The 16,307-nt window shown below is 38.1% G+C and overlaps 1 protein-coding gene across 2 annotated transcripts in view; it reads left to right on the top strand.

Moving 5' to 3' along the window:
- Positions 1-16,307, top strand: part of LOC126179391 (nardilysin-like) — a 343,267-nt gene that overhangs the window by 133,304 nt on the left and 193,656 nt on the right. For both annotated transcript variants that reach the window (XM_049924604.1, XM_049924605.1), the window contains exons 11-12: positions 886-1,009; positions 2,924-3,179. In XM_049924604.1, the coding sequence (XP_049780561.1) occupies positions 886-1,009; positions 2,924-3,179 (380 nt within the window). The remainder of the gene's footprint in view (positions 1-885; positions 1,010-2,923; positions 3,180-16,307) is intronic.

Below are 16,307 nucleotides of genomic sequence, written 5' to 3' on the forward strand. Positions count from 1 at the left end.
ACATTAGTAATTTTGGTTCCTACTGGCATCAGCTATCCAGGGTTAAAATTTGATCACACAAATTTTCTCCACGCTGTATATGAATTTATTAAACAGACGGCGAACAGTGTCCAGGAAGGCAGCTAATTGACCTGAAGTGAAGTGATTAGAGAGAAGGTATTGAGGTTCTGGTGCAATGAAACTGGCTGTCTTAGCTGTAATATTCTAAAGATACTGTCACTGATTCTGTTAACCAGATGAGATGTATAGGATAGTTAGGAAGATTTCTTCATACATCACACCAACATAATGAATTTGTCATGTTGACCTAGCATATAATGAATTTATTGTGACCTGATATGAAGTAGACTTTCAAATGGAATTAAGTTACAGTCAAATGTTAGATGTGCAGCCAGTGGTTTGAGAATGAATGCACTGTTTCAAAACTTGTCACTATTAAAGATTATGTGCAACTCTGACAGGAAAGTAAATAAATAATAAAAACAGAGTGATAGCTTGAAAGCTAGTATCATATCTTGGCTGTTGCACATGCAACAGCTTAAGCAACTGGCATGTTGTTGGCTTTTCTCATTTTCATTTATTGAAATTGTTGTACCTTTCCTAATTAACAGTCATTTCTCTTATTATTGATATTTTAACATATAAATAGCTATACGCACAGCAAACTTTAGTTGTTAAATTAGATACTCAAAAACTACAGTTTACAAAGATGATTAATGTAATTTCTTATTGTTGCATTTCAAAATTTAATTAACTTTTCAAAATCAGAACAAGGATGTTTGGTTTCCAGGAAGCGTATTTACTTGACCGTGAAAACCTGGATTATAAATTCTCAAAGGAAAAATCTGAAAAGTTAATCCACATTTTTCTGTGTTTTAATTTTAGGCAATAGAAGACTGTATAAGGCTGATGAGCCCAGATACAGTTAATGTACTAATACTGACAACAGATAGCTCAATTAATTTTGATAAAGAAGAACCGTGGTTTAAAGCACGATATCGTTGTGACGGTGAGTGTATCATTGTAGAAAATTTTAGTGTCTCTACAATTCCGTATGGGAAAGTTGTGATATACAAGAGTTTTATGCTGATTGATGTTATCATATTACTAGAGCTATATGGGCTTATTATTTCTGCAGCACGTAGCCACAGCCATTTTTGTTTAATCATAGAGGAACCAGCTATCACAATTCTGTGGTCTAGTGTATGAACCTATTAACCCAAAGAATTTTACTTCTGAAATATTTAATAAAATGAAAACTGGTAATATTTTGCTGCTGCTGCTGCTCTTGTGTTTGTTGATGGTACTTTGCTCCTCCACCCAGACTAATTTTTGATGTTGTTCAGATATCAATTGACACAGATTCCACAGTTCCTTCAATTAAGCTACACTGATTAGTAGGTGGTATTGGTGGAGAATGGTTAGACATGTTCTAAGTATATTACCTTTCTTTGCATTATGCCATTTCTGGATTGTGTGAATATGCAATTCAGTATTTTCCTAAATATACAGTGCTGCATTTTCCTGATAAGTGGTGGATAATCGTGATGCTTGGAGACTTTTGTATTCTCATAATGTTGTTATCAGTGTCTTTCTTCCTAAATATTAGATAGTTCTTCATATTTTCAACTGACATTAACTAAACCTGGGCAATCTGTTTTAATGAAAAGGCTGTTTCTTTTTTCATGTTTCTACTAATTTTTGCCAACCTTCTGGTGCATATACAGCAGGTATTTTTGTTTTCTTTTTTTCTGCAACACAAAAGTCACAGTTACAAGATAAGAATGTATGCCCAGGTATTTTCCATTGTATGAAGTAATATCCATACATGAACAACAAAGTACCAAAAGGATACCAAATTCACATTTTTGTTTAGGCTTCCATGTGAATCTGACAAAGTGATTACCGTAAGTGTTTGGCTTCTTTTGGTCCTTCTCATTGTTTGAGGTATGTATGTAAATGTGACAGTACTTCCTGTGATCCCCATCCGGCAATATGCTCGGATCACATATGCCCGTGGGATTCTTCTTTAGAGTTGTGGACTCAAAAGATTTTGTGTCTACAGTTTCCTGGCATAAAATGTGATACTTGTGAGAATGTGTAGAGTTGTAGGCTTTGCTGTGTATCAAAAGTTGTTGTGAGAAGTGTTTCACTTTCAGCAGCTTCCTCAAAATCATTTTTCATTTGCATTTGGGCTCTTTCAGCTTTTTGAAGATGCAGCCTTTCTTTACTCTGAGGATGGTCCTTTTCTCGGTTTCTTCGCAGAGACATTTATAGCAAGTCACACAGTTTACAAGTGTCTGAACTGAGTTTGCTGAAATGTAAATTAAATTCTGTTCTGAATATGTATGTGAAGAAGGTGGATGTTCTTGGTTCTTGTGCATTACCAGTGGTTTCTTGCACAAGAGAAGGCTTAGCTACAAATACACACAACCACTAGTGGCCTCTGGGGGTGAGACTGAAAACTGATATAACTCCATTATTTAGCAAATGATGACAGATGGCGTTAGCAGTCACTCAGTTGCATTAACTCAGTTTTTTGATGTGGGTCACGAGGTTTGTACACTGGCCACAGAATTGTATTCTTATTCAAAGGATGTTAAAACTTATGATTGATTTTAAATTAATTTTCTTTTTGGTCCTTTAGAAATTTCCAACATTTTGTCCTTTTTTTCTTTTTTTAATTTAAGCATATCCATTTGGTTTTTGCTACTGAGTAATTTTGTATGAGCTTGGTATTAAAATTTATTCAAACTTTATCAATGGCCATTTTTAAATGTCAAATCATTTTTAAGAAAACGTTCTGTCGAAACTTAATTTCTTTGTTGTATTTATGTCCAGCAGCAGAATTTAAACTTAACTATTGATATTTTGTACTATGATGAATGAATGATTAACTGATTGCTTACTAATTCTGTTTAAGATATTCCAACTGAGTGGATAGAAAACTGGAAGAACCAGGAACCACACACAAGTTTTGACCTACCAGAACCCAACATGTTTCTGCCAACAGACTTTGAGATTGTGGAACATAACGACCCAGTTCCAGGTGCTCCAGTACGCATACGAGCAGATGACTGGACAGAGGTGTGGTACAGACCGGATGACAAGTTCAATAAGCCTCTCACGTATATATATTGCAGTGTTTCTTCACCTATGGCATCAATCTCAGCTTGCAAGTTAGTACTCATCAACAATACGTAATCATTTTTTGTGGCAGAATTATTTAACTGTCTGAACCCTGAACGTGTGTGAACAAAGAATATTTAGTCATTAACTACTGAATAAAGGCCCCTTCCTGACTTCTCCATACATTACAGTCTTCAGTCAAATGCATCCCTAGTGCTCCTGGACATTTTGTAAAGTAATCTACCTCCCTTTCATTAGATTGTGCCTCGGTCTATTTCTGTCATTTGAAATCCAGCAGATTACTTCCTTGGCTCATTGACAGTCCAGGGGCTTTGCATAATGCACCTCATCGATTTGTTTCAGTTTCATTATAGTCATAATTACATCTTGTCTTATGCTAAAATTCCTTTGATTTTATTTTATATAAATGAGGCAGAAAAACACATACTGGCTAAAAACAGTCATTATGCCTAGCCTGGTGAAAATGGTTTTACAGTGGTCCAGTCTTTTGATAGAGGATATGATCCTGATGGCTTTGTTTTTGTAATAGCAACATGCATTTATTGTTTACCCTGCTTCCTTATCCATTTTTTTTCTCATCTCTCTTAGTTATTCTCATCATCCAACTCTCCATTGATTGCTAAACAGTGCTGAGAACCTGCATGTTATTTGCTTTAAGACTCTATTCTTGCTGCCATTAAGTCAGAACTTGTAAGGCTCTGTGGTGTAAATGTTTTTTTGACAGATTAGTAATTTAGTTTTGACAACCCTATTTATTTACCAAAAACTTCCAGGCCCATTTGTACTCTTTTGATAATCTGGTTTGTTGTCCAAAGAGTTGTTGTCTTCTACTGCCCTCAATACATAAAACTCATAAACTGATTATGCAGTTTTCTCTTTAATATGTTCGTTATACAGTGAAATGTAACATTTACATTTTTTACTTTATTTATTACTTTATTACCATATCTTCGTTGTTTACCAGCCATGGCTGGACAGACTGCGTCACAAATACAATGTTTATCAACTAACATTTATACAACACCATATACAAAATTTATATTACAGATAAAAGAAAATATTTATGCAGTGCACAAAAACACATAGAACATAGAGAAAATAAATATAACTAAACAGGAAATTAGAACTTCATAGCAGCAAATGAAAATACCATAAAGCAAAATGTTTACAAAACCATGTAGATCACACGCATAAAGTTTCATTTTGGCAAAATATGTACTTTAAGTAAAACATAAAATTAAATGTGCAGTTAACTGAGAACATAAAAAGAAGATTGAATTTAGGCAAAATTATAAATAAAACATAACAGTATTTATTATTTTGTCCATTCACTAGACCCACTGTTGATAAACTCTTCCAAGGAATATAGTGGATGTTGTTTCAAGTCCTGAGCAATTTTTTTCCGGAATAATTCAGGTGGCTGGGATTTCACTTCTGGAGGCAGTTGATTGTACATTTTTAGGGCGACTGCTGGAAACCTGTCTTGTGTGCTTGATAGGCGACACCTTGGCTCTTCGATGTTCTTCTTACACAGCGAGTGTCATGATTATGTATTTCTTGTCTTATGCTAAAATTCCTTTGATTTTATTTTATATAAATGAGGCAGAAAAACACATACTGGCTAAAAACAGTCATTATGCCTAGCCTGGTGAAAATGGGCTTACAGTGGTCCAGTCTTTTGCTAGAGGATATGAACCTGATGGTTTTTTTTTTTTTTTTTTTTTTTTTTTTTTTTTTTTTTTTTTTTTTTTTTTTTTTTTTAATAGCAACACATCTTTGCAGCCTGAGGAGTGTCCCCACAACAACAATCCATAGCTAATGTGGCTGTGGAAGACTGCATGGTAGACTATTGTGAGAAACTGGTCAGTTATCACCCTCTTCAGCTTCCTCAGGAGGTATATCACACGAGAAAGTTTGGAGCATACATATGCAGTGTGATCATTCATGGAGGGTTTGCTGTCACTCTTGAAGCCCAGTAGTCTGACAGTCTCCATGTTTTCTTGCTCTTCAATGTTGGTTAGACTGCATATCAAATGTCGGGTTTTTCCTTCATTGATCGTCATTTTATTTATGATGAACCATTCTTTTATTTCTTCAAACATTGAATTTGATGCACCAAGAGCTTCTGCGGCTGTATGTTCTTTGGCAATAATGGTAGTTTCATCTGCAAACTGCAACATTTGTCTATTACAGCTCATATCATTGACATATATGAGGAATAGGAGAGGTCCTAAGACTGATCCTTGGGACACTCCATGTTCCAGTTTTTGTTCAAGAGAAGTTGCTCCGTGCACTGATACCACCTGCTTTCGGTTTTCCAAATAAGATTGGAGTGTTGATAGAACAACACCTCCAACACCATAGCATCTTAACTTGGCTATTAGTGTTGTGTGTGAGATGCAATCAAAGGCTTTGCTGAGGTCACAGAGTGTCAGTGCCACACTCTCTCTCTCTTCAAAACTCTGTCGAATTGTTTTTAATAAGTCCAGTGTGGCTGTCACTGTTGATCTCCCTTTGCAGAATCCATGCTGTGTGTTTTGGAATAAGTTGTTTTCCTCAAAGTAATTCAGTATCTGGCAGTGCATCACAGACTCAGTAACTTTGGCTAGTACTGGCACCACTGAGATTGGTCTGAAGCTGGACTCCTCGCATGGATCCCCCTTCTTATATATTGGTACTGTGCACGCCAGTTTAAGGAAGTCTGAGAAGACACCAGAAGATAGACATTTGTTTATTACTATGGCTAGTGGCTGAGCTAATTCTGCAATAGTGTGCAGGACATGCCATAGATGTCTGCACTTTCTGAGTGTTTGTAGGAGTTCACAATTTTTATCGTGTTTTCAGGGTGTACTTCCTTCCAGCTTTTAATACTGCAACTGTCTGCATTTCTTATGTTTGCAGTCGGATCTACGTCAGAGTGTGTAATTTCACTCACTGTATTTTCCACTATTCTGACAAAATATTCATCGAAGTCATCAGGGCTACATGAATTTAAGCAGGAGGTTCTTTCTGTTCTCATTTAAAAGATTCCAGGAAGCTTTACAAGGGTTTTGGGCCTCTTTAATGTATGTATCAATATATTGTTTCTTTTTTTTTTTTTTTTTTTGCATCCTCTACTGCCTTCCTATAAGCTTTTTTGGCTTTTAGGTAGTTGTGGTATGTAATTCTTTAGCTGGAATGTCTAAAGCTGATTTCATTCGGTCCTTGCACATTGTTACAATACTCTTCAATTTATTGAGCTCGGGTGTGGACCATTGTTTCACATTGATAACTTTCTGCCTGCCTTGTGATTTGTCCACAGGATTCTTCACTGGTCTTACCGGAAACATGTCATCATATATTGCTTTTAAGGTTTGGAACAGACATAAGAAAGAATCACTGCCTAATAACTCTGCAATTTTCTGCTGCCAGTTTACACAAGACAGAGCTGCTTTGAAATCATTTAGTCTCTCTTCTTTAACAAATCTTCTTTTGAATGTGTAGTTTGAATGCCATGTGCTTATCTGCAATTTGCTCCTCATACTCGTTTCCATTACTAGCGCACAGTGATCAGCTGTCATAGGTTCAACAGCACTGAATTTATAATCCCAGATGTTGAGTTGGTGATTATGGTATCCAGGCATGCACCACCCCTTGTTGGGACCTTATTTGCAATAAACAACCCATAACTGGTAATTAATCTCATAAAGACCCTCTCTCTGGCATCTCCATCACCTACATGTATGTTGAATCTCCACACAGTGCGATTTTTGACTTTAGGCGTGTTAGATAACACAAACAGTTCTCCATATGTCCAATAAAGTTACCATCTGGTGAATGGTACACAGCAACAACAACTAAATCAATATTTGTTTATATCAATGCAGCTAATTCAAGATCAAAATCCACAAAAAAACTGCTTAAATCAATTTCCTTGATGCTATGATCTCTGTTGGCATACACAGAGACCCCACCGCCGGTTGCATTTCTCTGAAACCAAGCACTGGCCATGTCTAATTATTCAACAGATTTATAGAAATCACCTTCTGCTTCAGCTAGCCGGTGTTCACAAATAAATAAAACATATGGTTTAATTTCTTCTATTAAAAAATGATAGGAGATCCATATTGGTTCTTATGCACATTTACACTTGCAATGATTATAGGCGTATTGTTTTCAGTACTAGCAACATTCTTGTACAGTGATCCTTGATCCTTGTTTTTAACTTCATAATCTATTGTATTGGCATAATGGTTGGTCTCTGGAACAAAAAACGCTTAATTACAACATTTTTGGGCATTAGATGAAAGTCTACACCAATCTTAAAACTACTATTTACACCCTTAGATTCCAATTTTTCTACGTGAAAGTTGCTATGACCTGGTAGGATTTTCTTCAAAAAGTTAATTATGTTTTCTGCTGTCGTTCCACTTTTCACCTTTCCTAAATGAAACCATGCTCTCTTTTCCCCATAGGACTTATGATGGAAAATGTGGGAAATAACTTTTTAAGCAGTAAAAGTTATGTATAGGATCCCCTCTTGCATTATCATAGTTTAAGTATGATAATATGTATATAATAGGCATCAGAATACTCATCAGGGACTTGTTTATTAACCAGTCAAGATTGTCTCTATTTTGAACTATGTTTAGTTGCTGACTCAATTTGAACTGGTGTGGGAAGTAGAAATATGTGACTTAATTTCATTCATCATAATCAATGTATTTGGAAAACCTGCACTTGTGTATTTATTATTTAAATAAAGAAACACTACACCTGCTAAACATTTTTCGTCCTTAGCATGATGATTTCCGAGAATGTTTTCTCATTGTCAAGCACAGTCACATAAGTATTTCGTGTGATGTTTGCATATGTCTCGCTCTGCGTCTCTTGCACTGTAGTCATCTTTTTGAGGCTATAAGGTAGTGTGCCTCCTCCCTTATGCAGAAAACCACACTCACACTAATCACCACTCACATTGACTGTACGTGAAATATCACAAAAAATATTTATGTTAAAATTTGCATTTCACAATGAGAATAAATTCTTCAAATACATTTTTCTAAGCATGTAAAAATATGTAACTGACACAATGTATCCTTACTTAAATCAGTAACATTTGAACAATGCATAGAGTGTGAAAGTCTTAACTAAACTACAGGAATCTCCAACCAACAAAACACCCCAAATAAGCATTGGAGGTGTTATGACAATCACAGTGCTCATGAAGTTGTGCATGCACAGTAGAGATAGTTTGAAAACTGTTGTGATTGGTCATTGTTTGAGCAAAAGTAGTTACTTCCATCAGCCACCATGCCGAGTAGAGCTTGGCAATAACAGGGGATAAAGTATGAAATGTTCTGACATTTACTGATTGAAATCTGTTGACTAGTGTGCCCTGGTGTCAAGCAACTTAACTGTGTAACTTGTGTAAACACTACTTGAAGGCCAACACCATGCCAGTGTCATTTTATGTCAGTTAGATCAGTTATTTCCCCTGAACATTGTTCCATAAAGCTAAATGATGGGAAAATTATAAATAACACAAAATTGGATGTGAATTAACATTGTGAATGTAGGAAATTTATGGAAGTGATAAAAACTGTCATAAATGGTGGGAAAACATTAATTTGAGAATGTAAAAGTGGGATACTACTATATATGACAAGTAAAAACTGTGTTCTGCACTGAGATTTGAATCTTGATCCCTGTTTTTCATGGCAGTGCACTACTAATTACGCCAGGCCCTTTCTGCTCAAATGCCTGTTTGTTGGCAGCTGGGCCTGTGCTGGCAGTGATGAGCAGGGTTGAGCAAGCAGCTGATGCATGGGTAGTCAGACAGCTGGACTATAGGCTGTGTGATTGTGTGTTCTGTTGACAAGGGTGGATTGAATGTGTGCAATAGGGCCACATGGTGGGTAGCTTGTATTTTCTGCAGGTGAGATGACAGGCATTTGTGGGTGCCAGTGGCCATTGGGGCAGTAGTGGAGCAGTACGAACTAAGCCTTTCAAGCATGCTTCAGTCTTTTCTCTGCATCCTGGGATCAACTGCATGAAGCTCACAAAGATGATGTTAAACTGGAGAGAGCTCTGGGCATCTTCATTGGCCAAAGACCTGCTACACATTGGATTTAATGTGTGTGTGAATGAAGTGTGATATCTAATGGGGTGTTGTGTGGTTCCTTTGATTCAGTGTGAATGAGTTACTTGTGATATCTACATGGGTTTTGTGTGATTCCTGCTGGCTCTACATGATTTTCATAAAATTGACAGCCAGCAGGCTGATTTCAGAGAAGGCATCAGCTAGGGAGCTGATATTTGTTACCCTTGCTCCTGAGGACATTGTTTGACAGCAGCAATACCATCTTCTTCGCTTCTTTGTGACACTGGCTCCTGCCCTTTCCAAACTCTGAGGAGTCTGTCTTATGGTGCTGTGACACCGACACCTCTCAAAGAAAGGATATAGCAAGGAGTTCTGTCTTTTCAACAGCCTCAAGATTGTTGCTGAGAATGAATTCTTTTACTTTCTGATAAGTGTACACTCCATTCGTTATCTTTGAGAAGTGAAAACAGTTTTAATAACCAAACATAATTCCTGGAGAAAGCTATCCAAGAATAGTTGAATGAAATGAACTGACATAATACTCTTAATGGAATTGGATTAAGTTACCCAAATTCTGGCCTTAAATTTGAATACCTTGCTTTCACGGATGATCTAAAATTTAGAGGACAGGATTACACATTTCTTTTGAAAATAAAGAGTAAATGAACATAGATGCAAAAGATCCAACATGAACAGTGAAGACTTGTAGGATGACACCAGGTGAACACAGAAGTTCAAGTAACTAGGCGAGATTTTCAACCCAAGTGCCAGTGAGAGGCAGCAGTTGAAGAAATCACCAGATAGATGGAGACAGTACTCATACTCTGCCAGGACACTTGCTAATCCAGATCCCTATGTTATTGTGATAAGTTGACATGCTACAGTAACTTAGCTAAAGCTGAATATTTATATTCTGCAGTGACAATTGCCAGAAAAGGACTCTCAGAAATAAATAAAAGGAAAGTAAACTTGTAAAGAAAATCCTGGGTCTCTAAAAGGAACAGCAGATGAGTTTACATAATTATCATTTAAGATCAAACAAAGAGTTATGTGAAAAGTTTGTAAGATCTCAACAACAATGATTAAAGAAGGCTAAAAATAACAGAAAATCTTGCTAATAAGGAATTGATTTAGCAATAGAACAGAAATGCACATATCTCATTGGTTAAAGAAGTACATCAGGATCTAGGGAAGTGTGCAATCAGGAAAGAAGGTGCAGGAAACAGAGAGGGGGTTTAGAGCAAAAACCACTGGAAGTGATAGACCTAGCTGACTTCTTTCCCCGTCCTTCCCTAATCTGATGAGACCGCAACAGAGTTTTCTCAGAAGAAGAGTGAACAAGATATATTTACAAAATGTAAGAATATTGGAAGAGAGAAGAACTCGAGAAGTGAAGGTAATCATATGATTGTAGCCCATATGTGGCTAAAATGACGAAATGAAATAAAAATGTAAATCTAATGCAATCAATGCAGCATATACTCAATAGAGAGCAAAAGACTCAGTAATCATTAGGAGCGATTTAAAATGGAATGACCATATAAAATTAATCATCGGTAAAGCAGATGCCAGACTGAGATTCATTGGAAGAATCCTAAGGAAATGCAGTCCGAAAACAAAGGAAGTAGGTTACAGTACACTTGTTCGCCCACTGCTTGAATACTGCTCACCGGTGTGGGATCCGTACCCTATAGGGGAGATAGAAGAGATAGAGAAGATCCAACAGAGAGCAGTGCGCTTCGTTACAGGATCATTTAGTAATCGCAAAAGCGTTACGGAGACGATAGATAAACTCCAGTGGAAGACTCTGCAAGAGAGACACTCAGTAGCTCGGTATGGCCTTTTGTTGAAGTTTCGAGAACATACCTTCACCGAGGAGTCAAGCAGTGTATTGCTCCCTCCTACGTATATCTTGCGAAGAGACTATGAAGATAAAATCAGAGAGATTAGAGCCCACTCAGAAGCATACCGACAATCTTTCTTTTCACGAACAATAAGAGACTGGAATGGAAGAGAGAACCGATAGAGGTACTCAAGGTACCCTCCACCACAAACCGTCAGGTGGCTTGCGGAGTATGGATGTAGATGTAGGTGTAGAATTTCATCTCTTTTTGCTGATAGCTGTACATTATGTCAGCACAACTGAAGAAACATGATCATATTTTGTCTTGTTCGTTTACTTAGTGTTTTTAATAAAATTTTCTTCAACCTCCTCATGTACTGCCAAAGATATATTTGAGTAATTTTGATTAGTTCAGCACATTTTCCCTTCCTCCTCTTGTTTTTTGCTTGAACTCTTGTATTTCCTTAATGACCTACAGTATATTATGCTGTTTGCCTTATTAATTTTATTAAATAGTTGTCCTTTTTATCTTTGCCTGTGTAGTATCTGTTTTAGAAGATACTGAACTTGTTGCTTAGTTTGAGCTGGTATGTGCCCTGAATATTAAATAAATTTTCATAATCTGTATTCCTTATTTCCTGTCTCATGTTTATTTGTTTCTAGGTTTATATCTACTTTTACTTTGGATCTTAATAGTTCCTGATAACTTGAAATTTTGAAGAGATCGAGTACTGTCACATCCTGTACAATTTCTTCATTGTTCAATAAACTACGTTCTGCTTCAGTTTCAATTCCAGTTGGTCATTTGCAGATTACTTGGAGATGTATTTAATTTACATTGGAGCAATGAGAAGTTAGAACAATTTATTGAGAAGTAATTGTGTGGTTCTTGAAATTTATGTATTTTATTTACCCTTGTGTCAATGGCATTGCCACAGTGGTAACACTAGTTCCTGTCGGATCACCAAACTTAAGCACTGTTGGGCTGGGCTAGCACTTGGATGGGTGACCATCCAGTCTGCCGAACACTGTTGGCAAGTGGGGTGCACTCAGCTCTTGTGAGGCAAACTGAGCAGTTACTTGATTAAGAAGTAGAGGCTCAGGTCTCGTAAACTGGCATATGGCCGGGAGAGCGGTTTGCTGACCACATGCCCTCCATATCCACACCCAGTGATGCCTGTGGGCTGAGGGTGACACGGCGACTGGTTGGTACTGTGGGGCCTTCATGGCCTATTCAGGTGCAGTTTAGTTTAGTTTTTTATCACACCTGTACATAAGGGCGAATAAATTACAGTGATCAGTTACTTCTCTATTTGTATAACATCAATTTGTGATAGTGGAAGAAAATTGCAAATCATTTTTTACACTTTCCATTAGAACTATTAAATTTTCACAAAGATAGAAAATAATTGCAACCCAATGAGTGTTATTTCTGTAGAACTTTGAAGGAAAAGAGTGAAGTATGGACTGTTGTATGACAAAAGACATTCATTCATAATAAAGAGGAAAAATTGGACAGTGACTGTCGTACACTTTTGTACCATTCTTTGCATGGTACAAAAAATGAATTGTAATGTGTATGGGAACATAACTATTTCGTATTAAAACTATCTCCATCTGTGGATCACAGTATTGTACTGTAGTGACCATTTATGGGCATATTAATGTGAGTCTGAGTGGTGTATTGCAGCTGCGCTGACAGCTGGTGAGCATGGGATGTTGTCACAGTAATAACTCTATGAGGCTGATGAAATGTTATGACGCAAGCTAGCTTATTGAAACAACGAACTCAGCAGCACTGCAAAGACTAATGCAGCAAGGGGCAGGGCACATTTCCACCTGTATAATGGCAGTGGTGCTTTAGGATATGTGACTGATAGTGGTGCATATGCACAAGTGTGCCACTACCAACGATAAGTACTAGAAATTTTTGTAATGGAATTATTCTTAGTCTTTCAGCTCTAACTGGATGATAGGGCTGTACCGGATGAGGCACATGGATTTGCTTGCCAGTAGATGTCACTGATTCAAGGGTATGGTACACCAACAGCTCTATGCACTAAGTCCCTCCCCATACTTAGCTCCACGTTGCAGCAGACTTCACCAGGTCATCTCCAGCAGCGTAGCTGATTCTTCTTTAGGAAGCAGCGAGTTGCACCCCGTGCTCATTAGACATCGTCCACCATCACCAAATCGGTATCTTAGCGTGATGGGCAACCACTGCCGTGATGCACAGCTGGGCATCCCTCAGGGTCATAACAAATAAGTCATCATCGAGTATATGATGGTGGTGCAGGGGCTGCATGGATGGCTTACATAATGATGCCACCAGTGCTCAGTTGAGCTACTGTGTCAGCATCATTGAGCATGCAGTCAGCCAGCCTAGCAGAATTCACCTGTCAGGTGGGCACTGATCTGGTGTATCAAGCAGCGCATATACGGCAATAAAGAACTTGTTACATTTGCCGCTGTCTTTCTGTGGAGCCTCATAGGCTCCCACATTGCCTCCGCTATCCACTTTGTACCATCCTGGCTCATAGTTGCCCCATCCTGCACTGGGCACTATAAAGGTTGAGTCAAAAAGGACTGAACATCATTGGAATGTTACAGAAATTTATTGAGCTAATTTCCAGAATCTGTAGATGTGTCATTTTTTAGCAAACAGACCTTAAGTTTGAGTCATTTAGTGCCTCTGTACCCCATTTCGCCACCAGGAGTGCTAAAATAGTGCACAGTTAAAATGACCACTTTCATTGCTGCAGAGCTTGCTCGCTGAGTGTTTTGGTTTCAGGAAATGAACTTTGCAACAACTGTTTGGGGTAAATTTCACACAGAATACGATAAAGAACCTCCAAGCAGGCCTATAATTAATTCTTGGCACAAGAACTTTGTTGAGATGGGTTGTTCACTCTGACATGATAAATCACCAGGTTGCTTGCATATTGGTGATTATGTTGAACAGGTCAGGGAGAGCTTTGCTTGCAGACCACAAACATCAACGTTATGTGCGATTTGTGAGACTGGCATTCCACAAAAGACTGTTGTCGATAACTGCATAGACATTTATGCATCAAACCATACAGATTCACAATGGCACAGCACATTAGTGATGCAGATAAGGTTTCTTTTGGGGAATACTGTGCAGAAATGTTGCATTGGATAGAAGACAATGAGACATTCTTGAACACAATAATCTTCAGCAGAGTGTCGATATTTCATGTCAGTGGCATGGTGAACACCCACAACTGCAGAATATGGATCAGCAAAAATACACATGCAACACTGGAACATGTTCGTGACATGCTCCTAGCTCCTAGCAATTTGAAAGTGAACAGCACTTCCTTCTTCATGGGGAAAACTGTCGTCGTTATTATGAATCTGGATATGCTTGAAAACTTTTTAATTCCACAGATTGGTGAAAATGACTGGATGGGATGGTTTACTATCAGAAAGACGGTGCACTATCTCATTTCCTCATGGAAGTTCGAGGTTTTCTCGATAATCATTTCCTGGGTTGGTGGATTGGCCATGAAGGGTGCTGGATTTCTGTCTTTGGGTTTCATTAAAGACCTTGTATGTGTTCCTCCCCTACCAAACTATTTAGCTGACCTGAAAAATTGGAACAGCATGGCATCTGGACCATGACCTACACTGAGAGATGAACCATTTGGTTATGTTTTGAAGGGAGTAATAGACATGGAAGCGAGACATGACTCTCTTTGTGACTAGAAGGTTACCTTGTTTAGGTAGCAATAGCCAACTGGCTTATCTGAATGTTAGGGTAGTCACTGAGAGCAGTATTCGGTGTGTGTAAGGTGGACACAGTGTCATGTGCTTGGACCTACTGTGCCGTGCATGTAGTCAGTCCATCTAACCCCCATAAATGTCTTTCATATGGTAATTTTGCAGGTTTCCCAGTATATGGCATACGGATTAATTAGTGAAGTTCTTTTGGAGTTGTAATTTATTTTTGTATTGTAGCGTGTAATGGAGAATTAGTGTTGCAATAGCAAAGTCAGAGAAACGAGGTTTGTTGGAGCCAGAAGTATACGGATATTGTTAGAAAAGGTAGTGCAACTGACAGCAGAAAATACACAGGTACATGAACAGTTGACAGCTGGGGATGAAAGGTTGGCATTGCCTCATGTACCGCAGCAGGAGGTGGATCTGCTGCCACAGGATTGATTGCTCCTTTTCTGGGAAATCATCTGGGAATTTTCTGTCATTCTTAAGATGTCATTAATACATTGGCAGAGATGCATGGTTGGACTGATTGTCAGTTATTGCAAACACCAAAATTGCGACTATTAGGAGAAGGGAAAAACATAAGTAAGGTTTATGGAGACATTAAAGAATTCAACAGGTTTTGGACAGTAGGAGAAAAGGCTTCTGCAAAGAAAAGAAAGGAAAACAGAATGGTATGAGGTATTTTCATGAGCAGTTGAGCACTGTTATCAGTAGGCATGAGTAAAGTATGGAAGATTTCGCAGACAGGCTAAGGAAATGTGGTGAACACAAGTATGAGTTAGGATAGAGTGAAGCAGCAAATGCAATTTTGTTGCAAAATGCTAAGCAGAGGGCACTCGATGTTTTTCCGATGGGATTGCCGTCAGACCTGTCAAGAAAGGTACATACTGGTTCACCAAGGGATCTGTATTCTGCTGTTAGGTTATTAAAGGAATGCAAAGAAACAAACATTTTGGCAGGGTTACAGGACAGATAAAGGGTGTTTTCTGAAAACATTAAGTATTGCAGGTGTGGACACAAGGCGCATTTCCAGAGACAGTGTCGGAAGCCACAGGAAAATAAAGGAAATTGGATGTACCAGCAGCAGAATTTTGCTAAGGACACAGGGGTGGACTAAGAGGTGGTAAGCAATAGGTAAATGACCTAAAGATGTTCCTGTCAAAATTAGGTGCAATGAATATGTGTACAGAGGTGTACTGTGCAGCGATAGGTGTTGAAAGAGGTAGAGAGTGCAGGATTTTGTTGGACTCAGGGGCGCAGGTGTTGGTTGCCAGTGTAGACTTAATGGGTCAAAGGCAACACAACCCACCACTCTGTATGTTACATGTAGATTAATATAATGGTTTATTTACAAGAAAATATACTTAACTGGGATAGAGACCATGTTCTGTGGTACAAGCTCATCCATAATAGTCCTCTTGCAGACAGTATCGGTAATCTTGTTATTACAAACTTTATTCCCGCTGCTGGTGAGATACAAGCCCC

Source organism: Schistocerca cancellata, chromosome 1 (assembly GCF_023864275.1).
Source record: "Schistocerca cancellata isolate TAMUIC-IGC-003103 chromosome 1, iqSchCanc2.1, whole genome shotgun sequence".
In the NCBI taxonomy this organism is placed as follows: domain Eukaryota; kingdom Metazoa; phylum Arthropoda; class Insecta; order Orthoptera; family Acrididae; genus Schistocerca; species Schistocerca cancellata.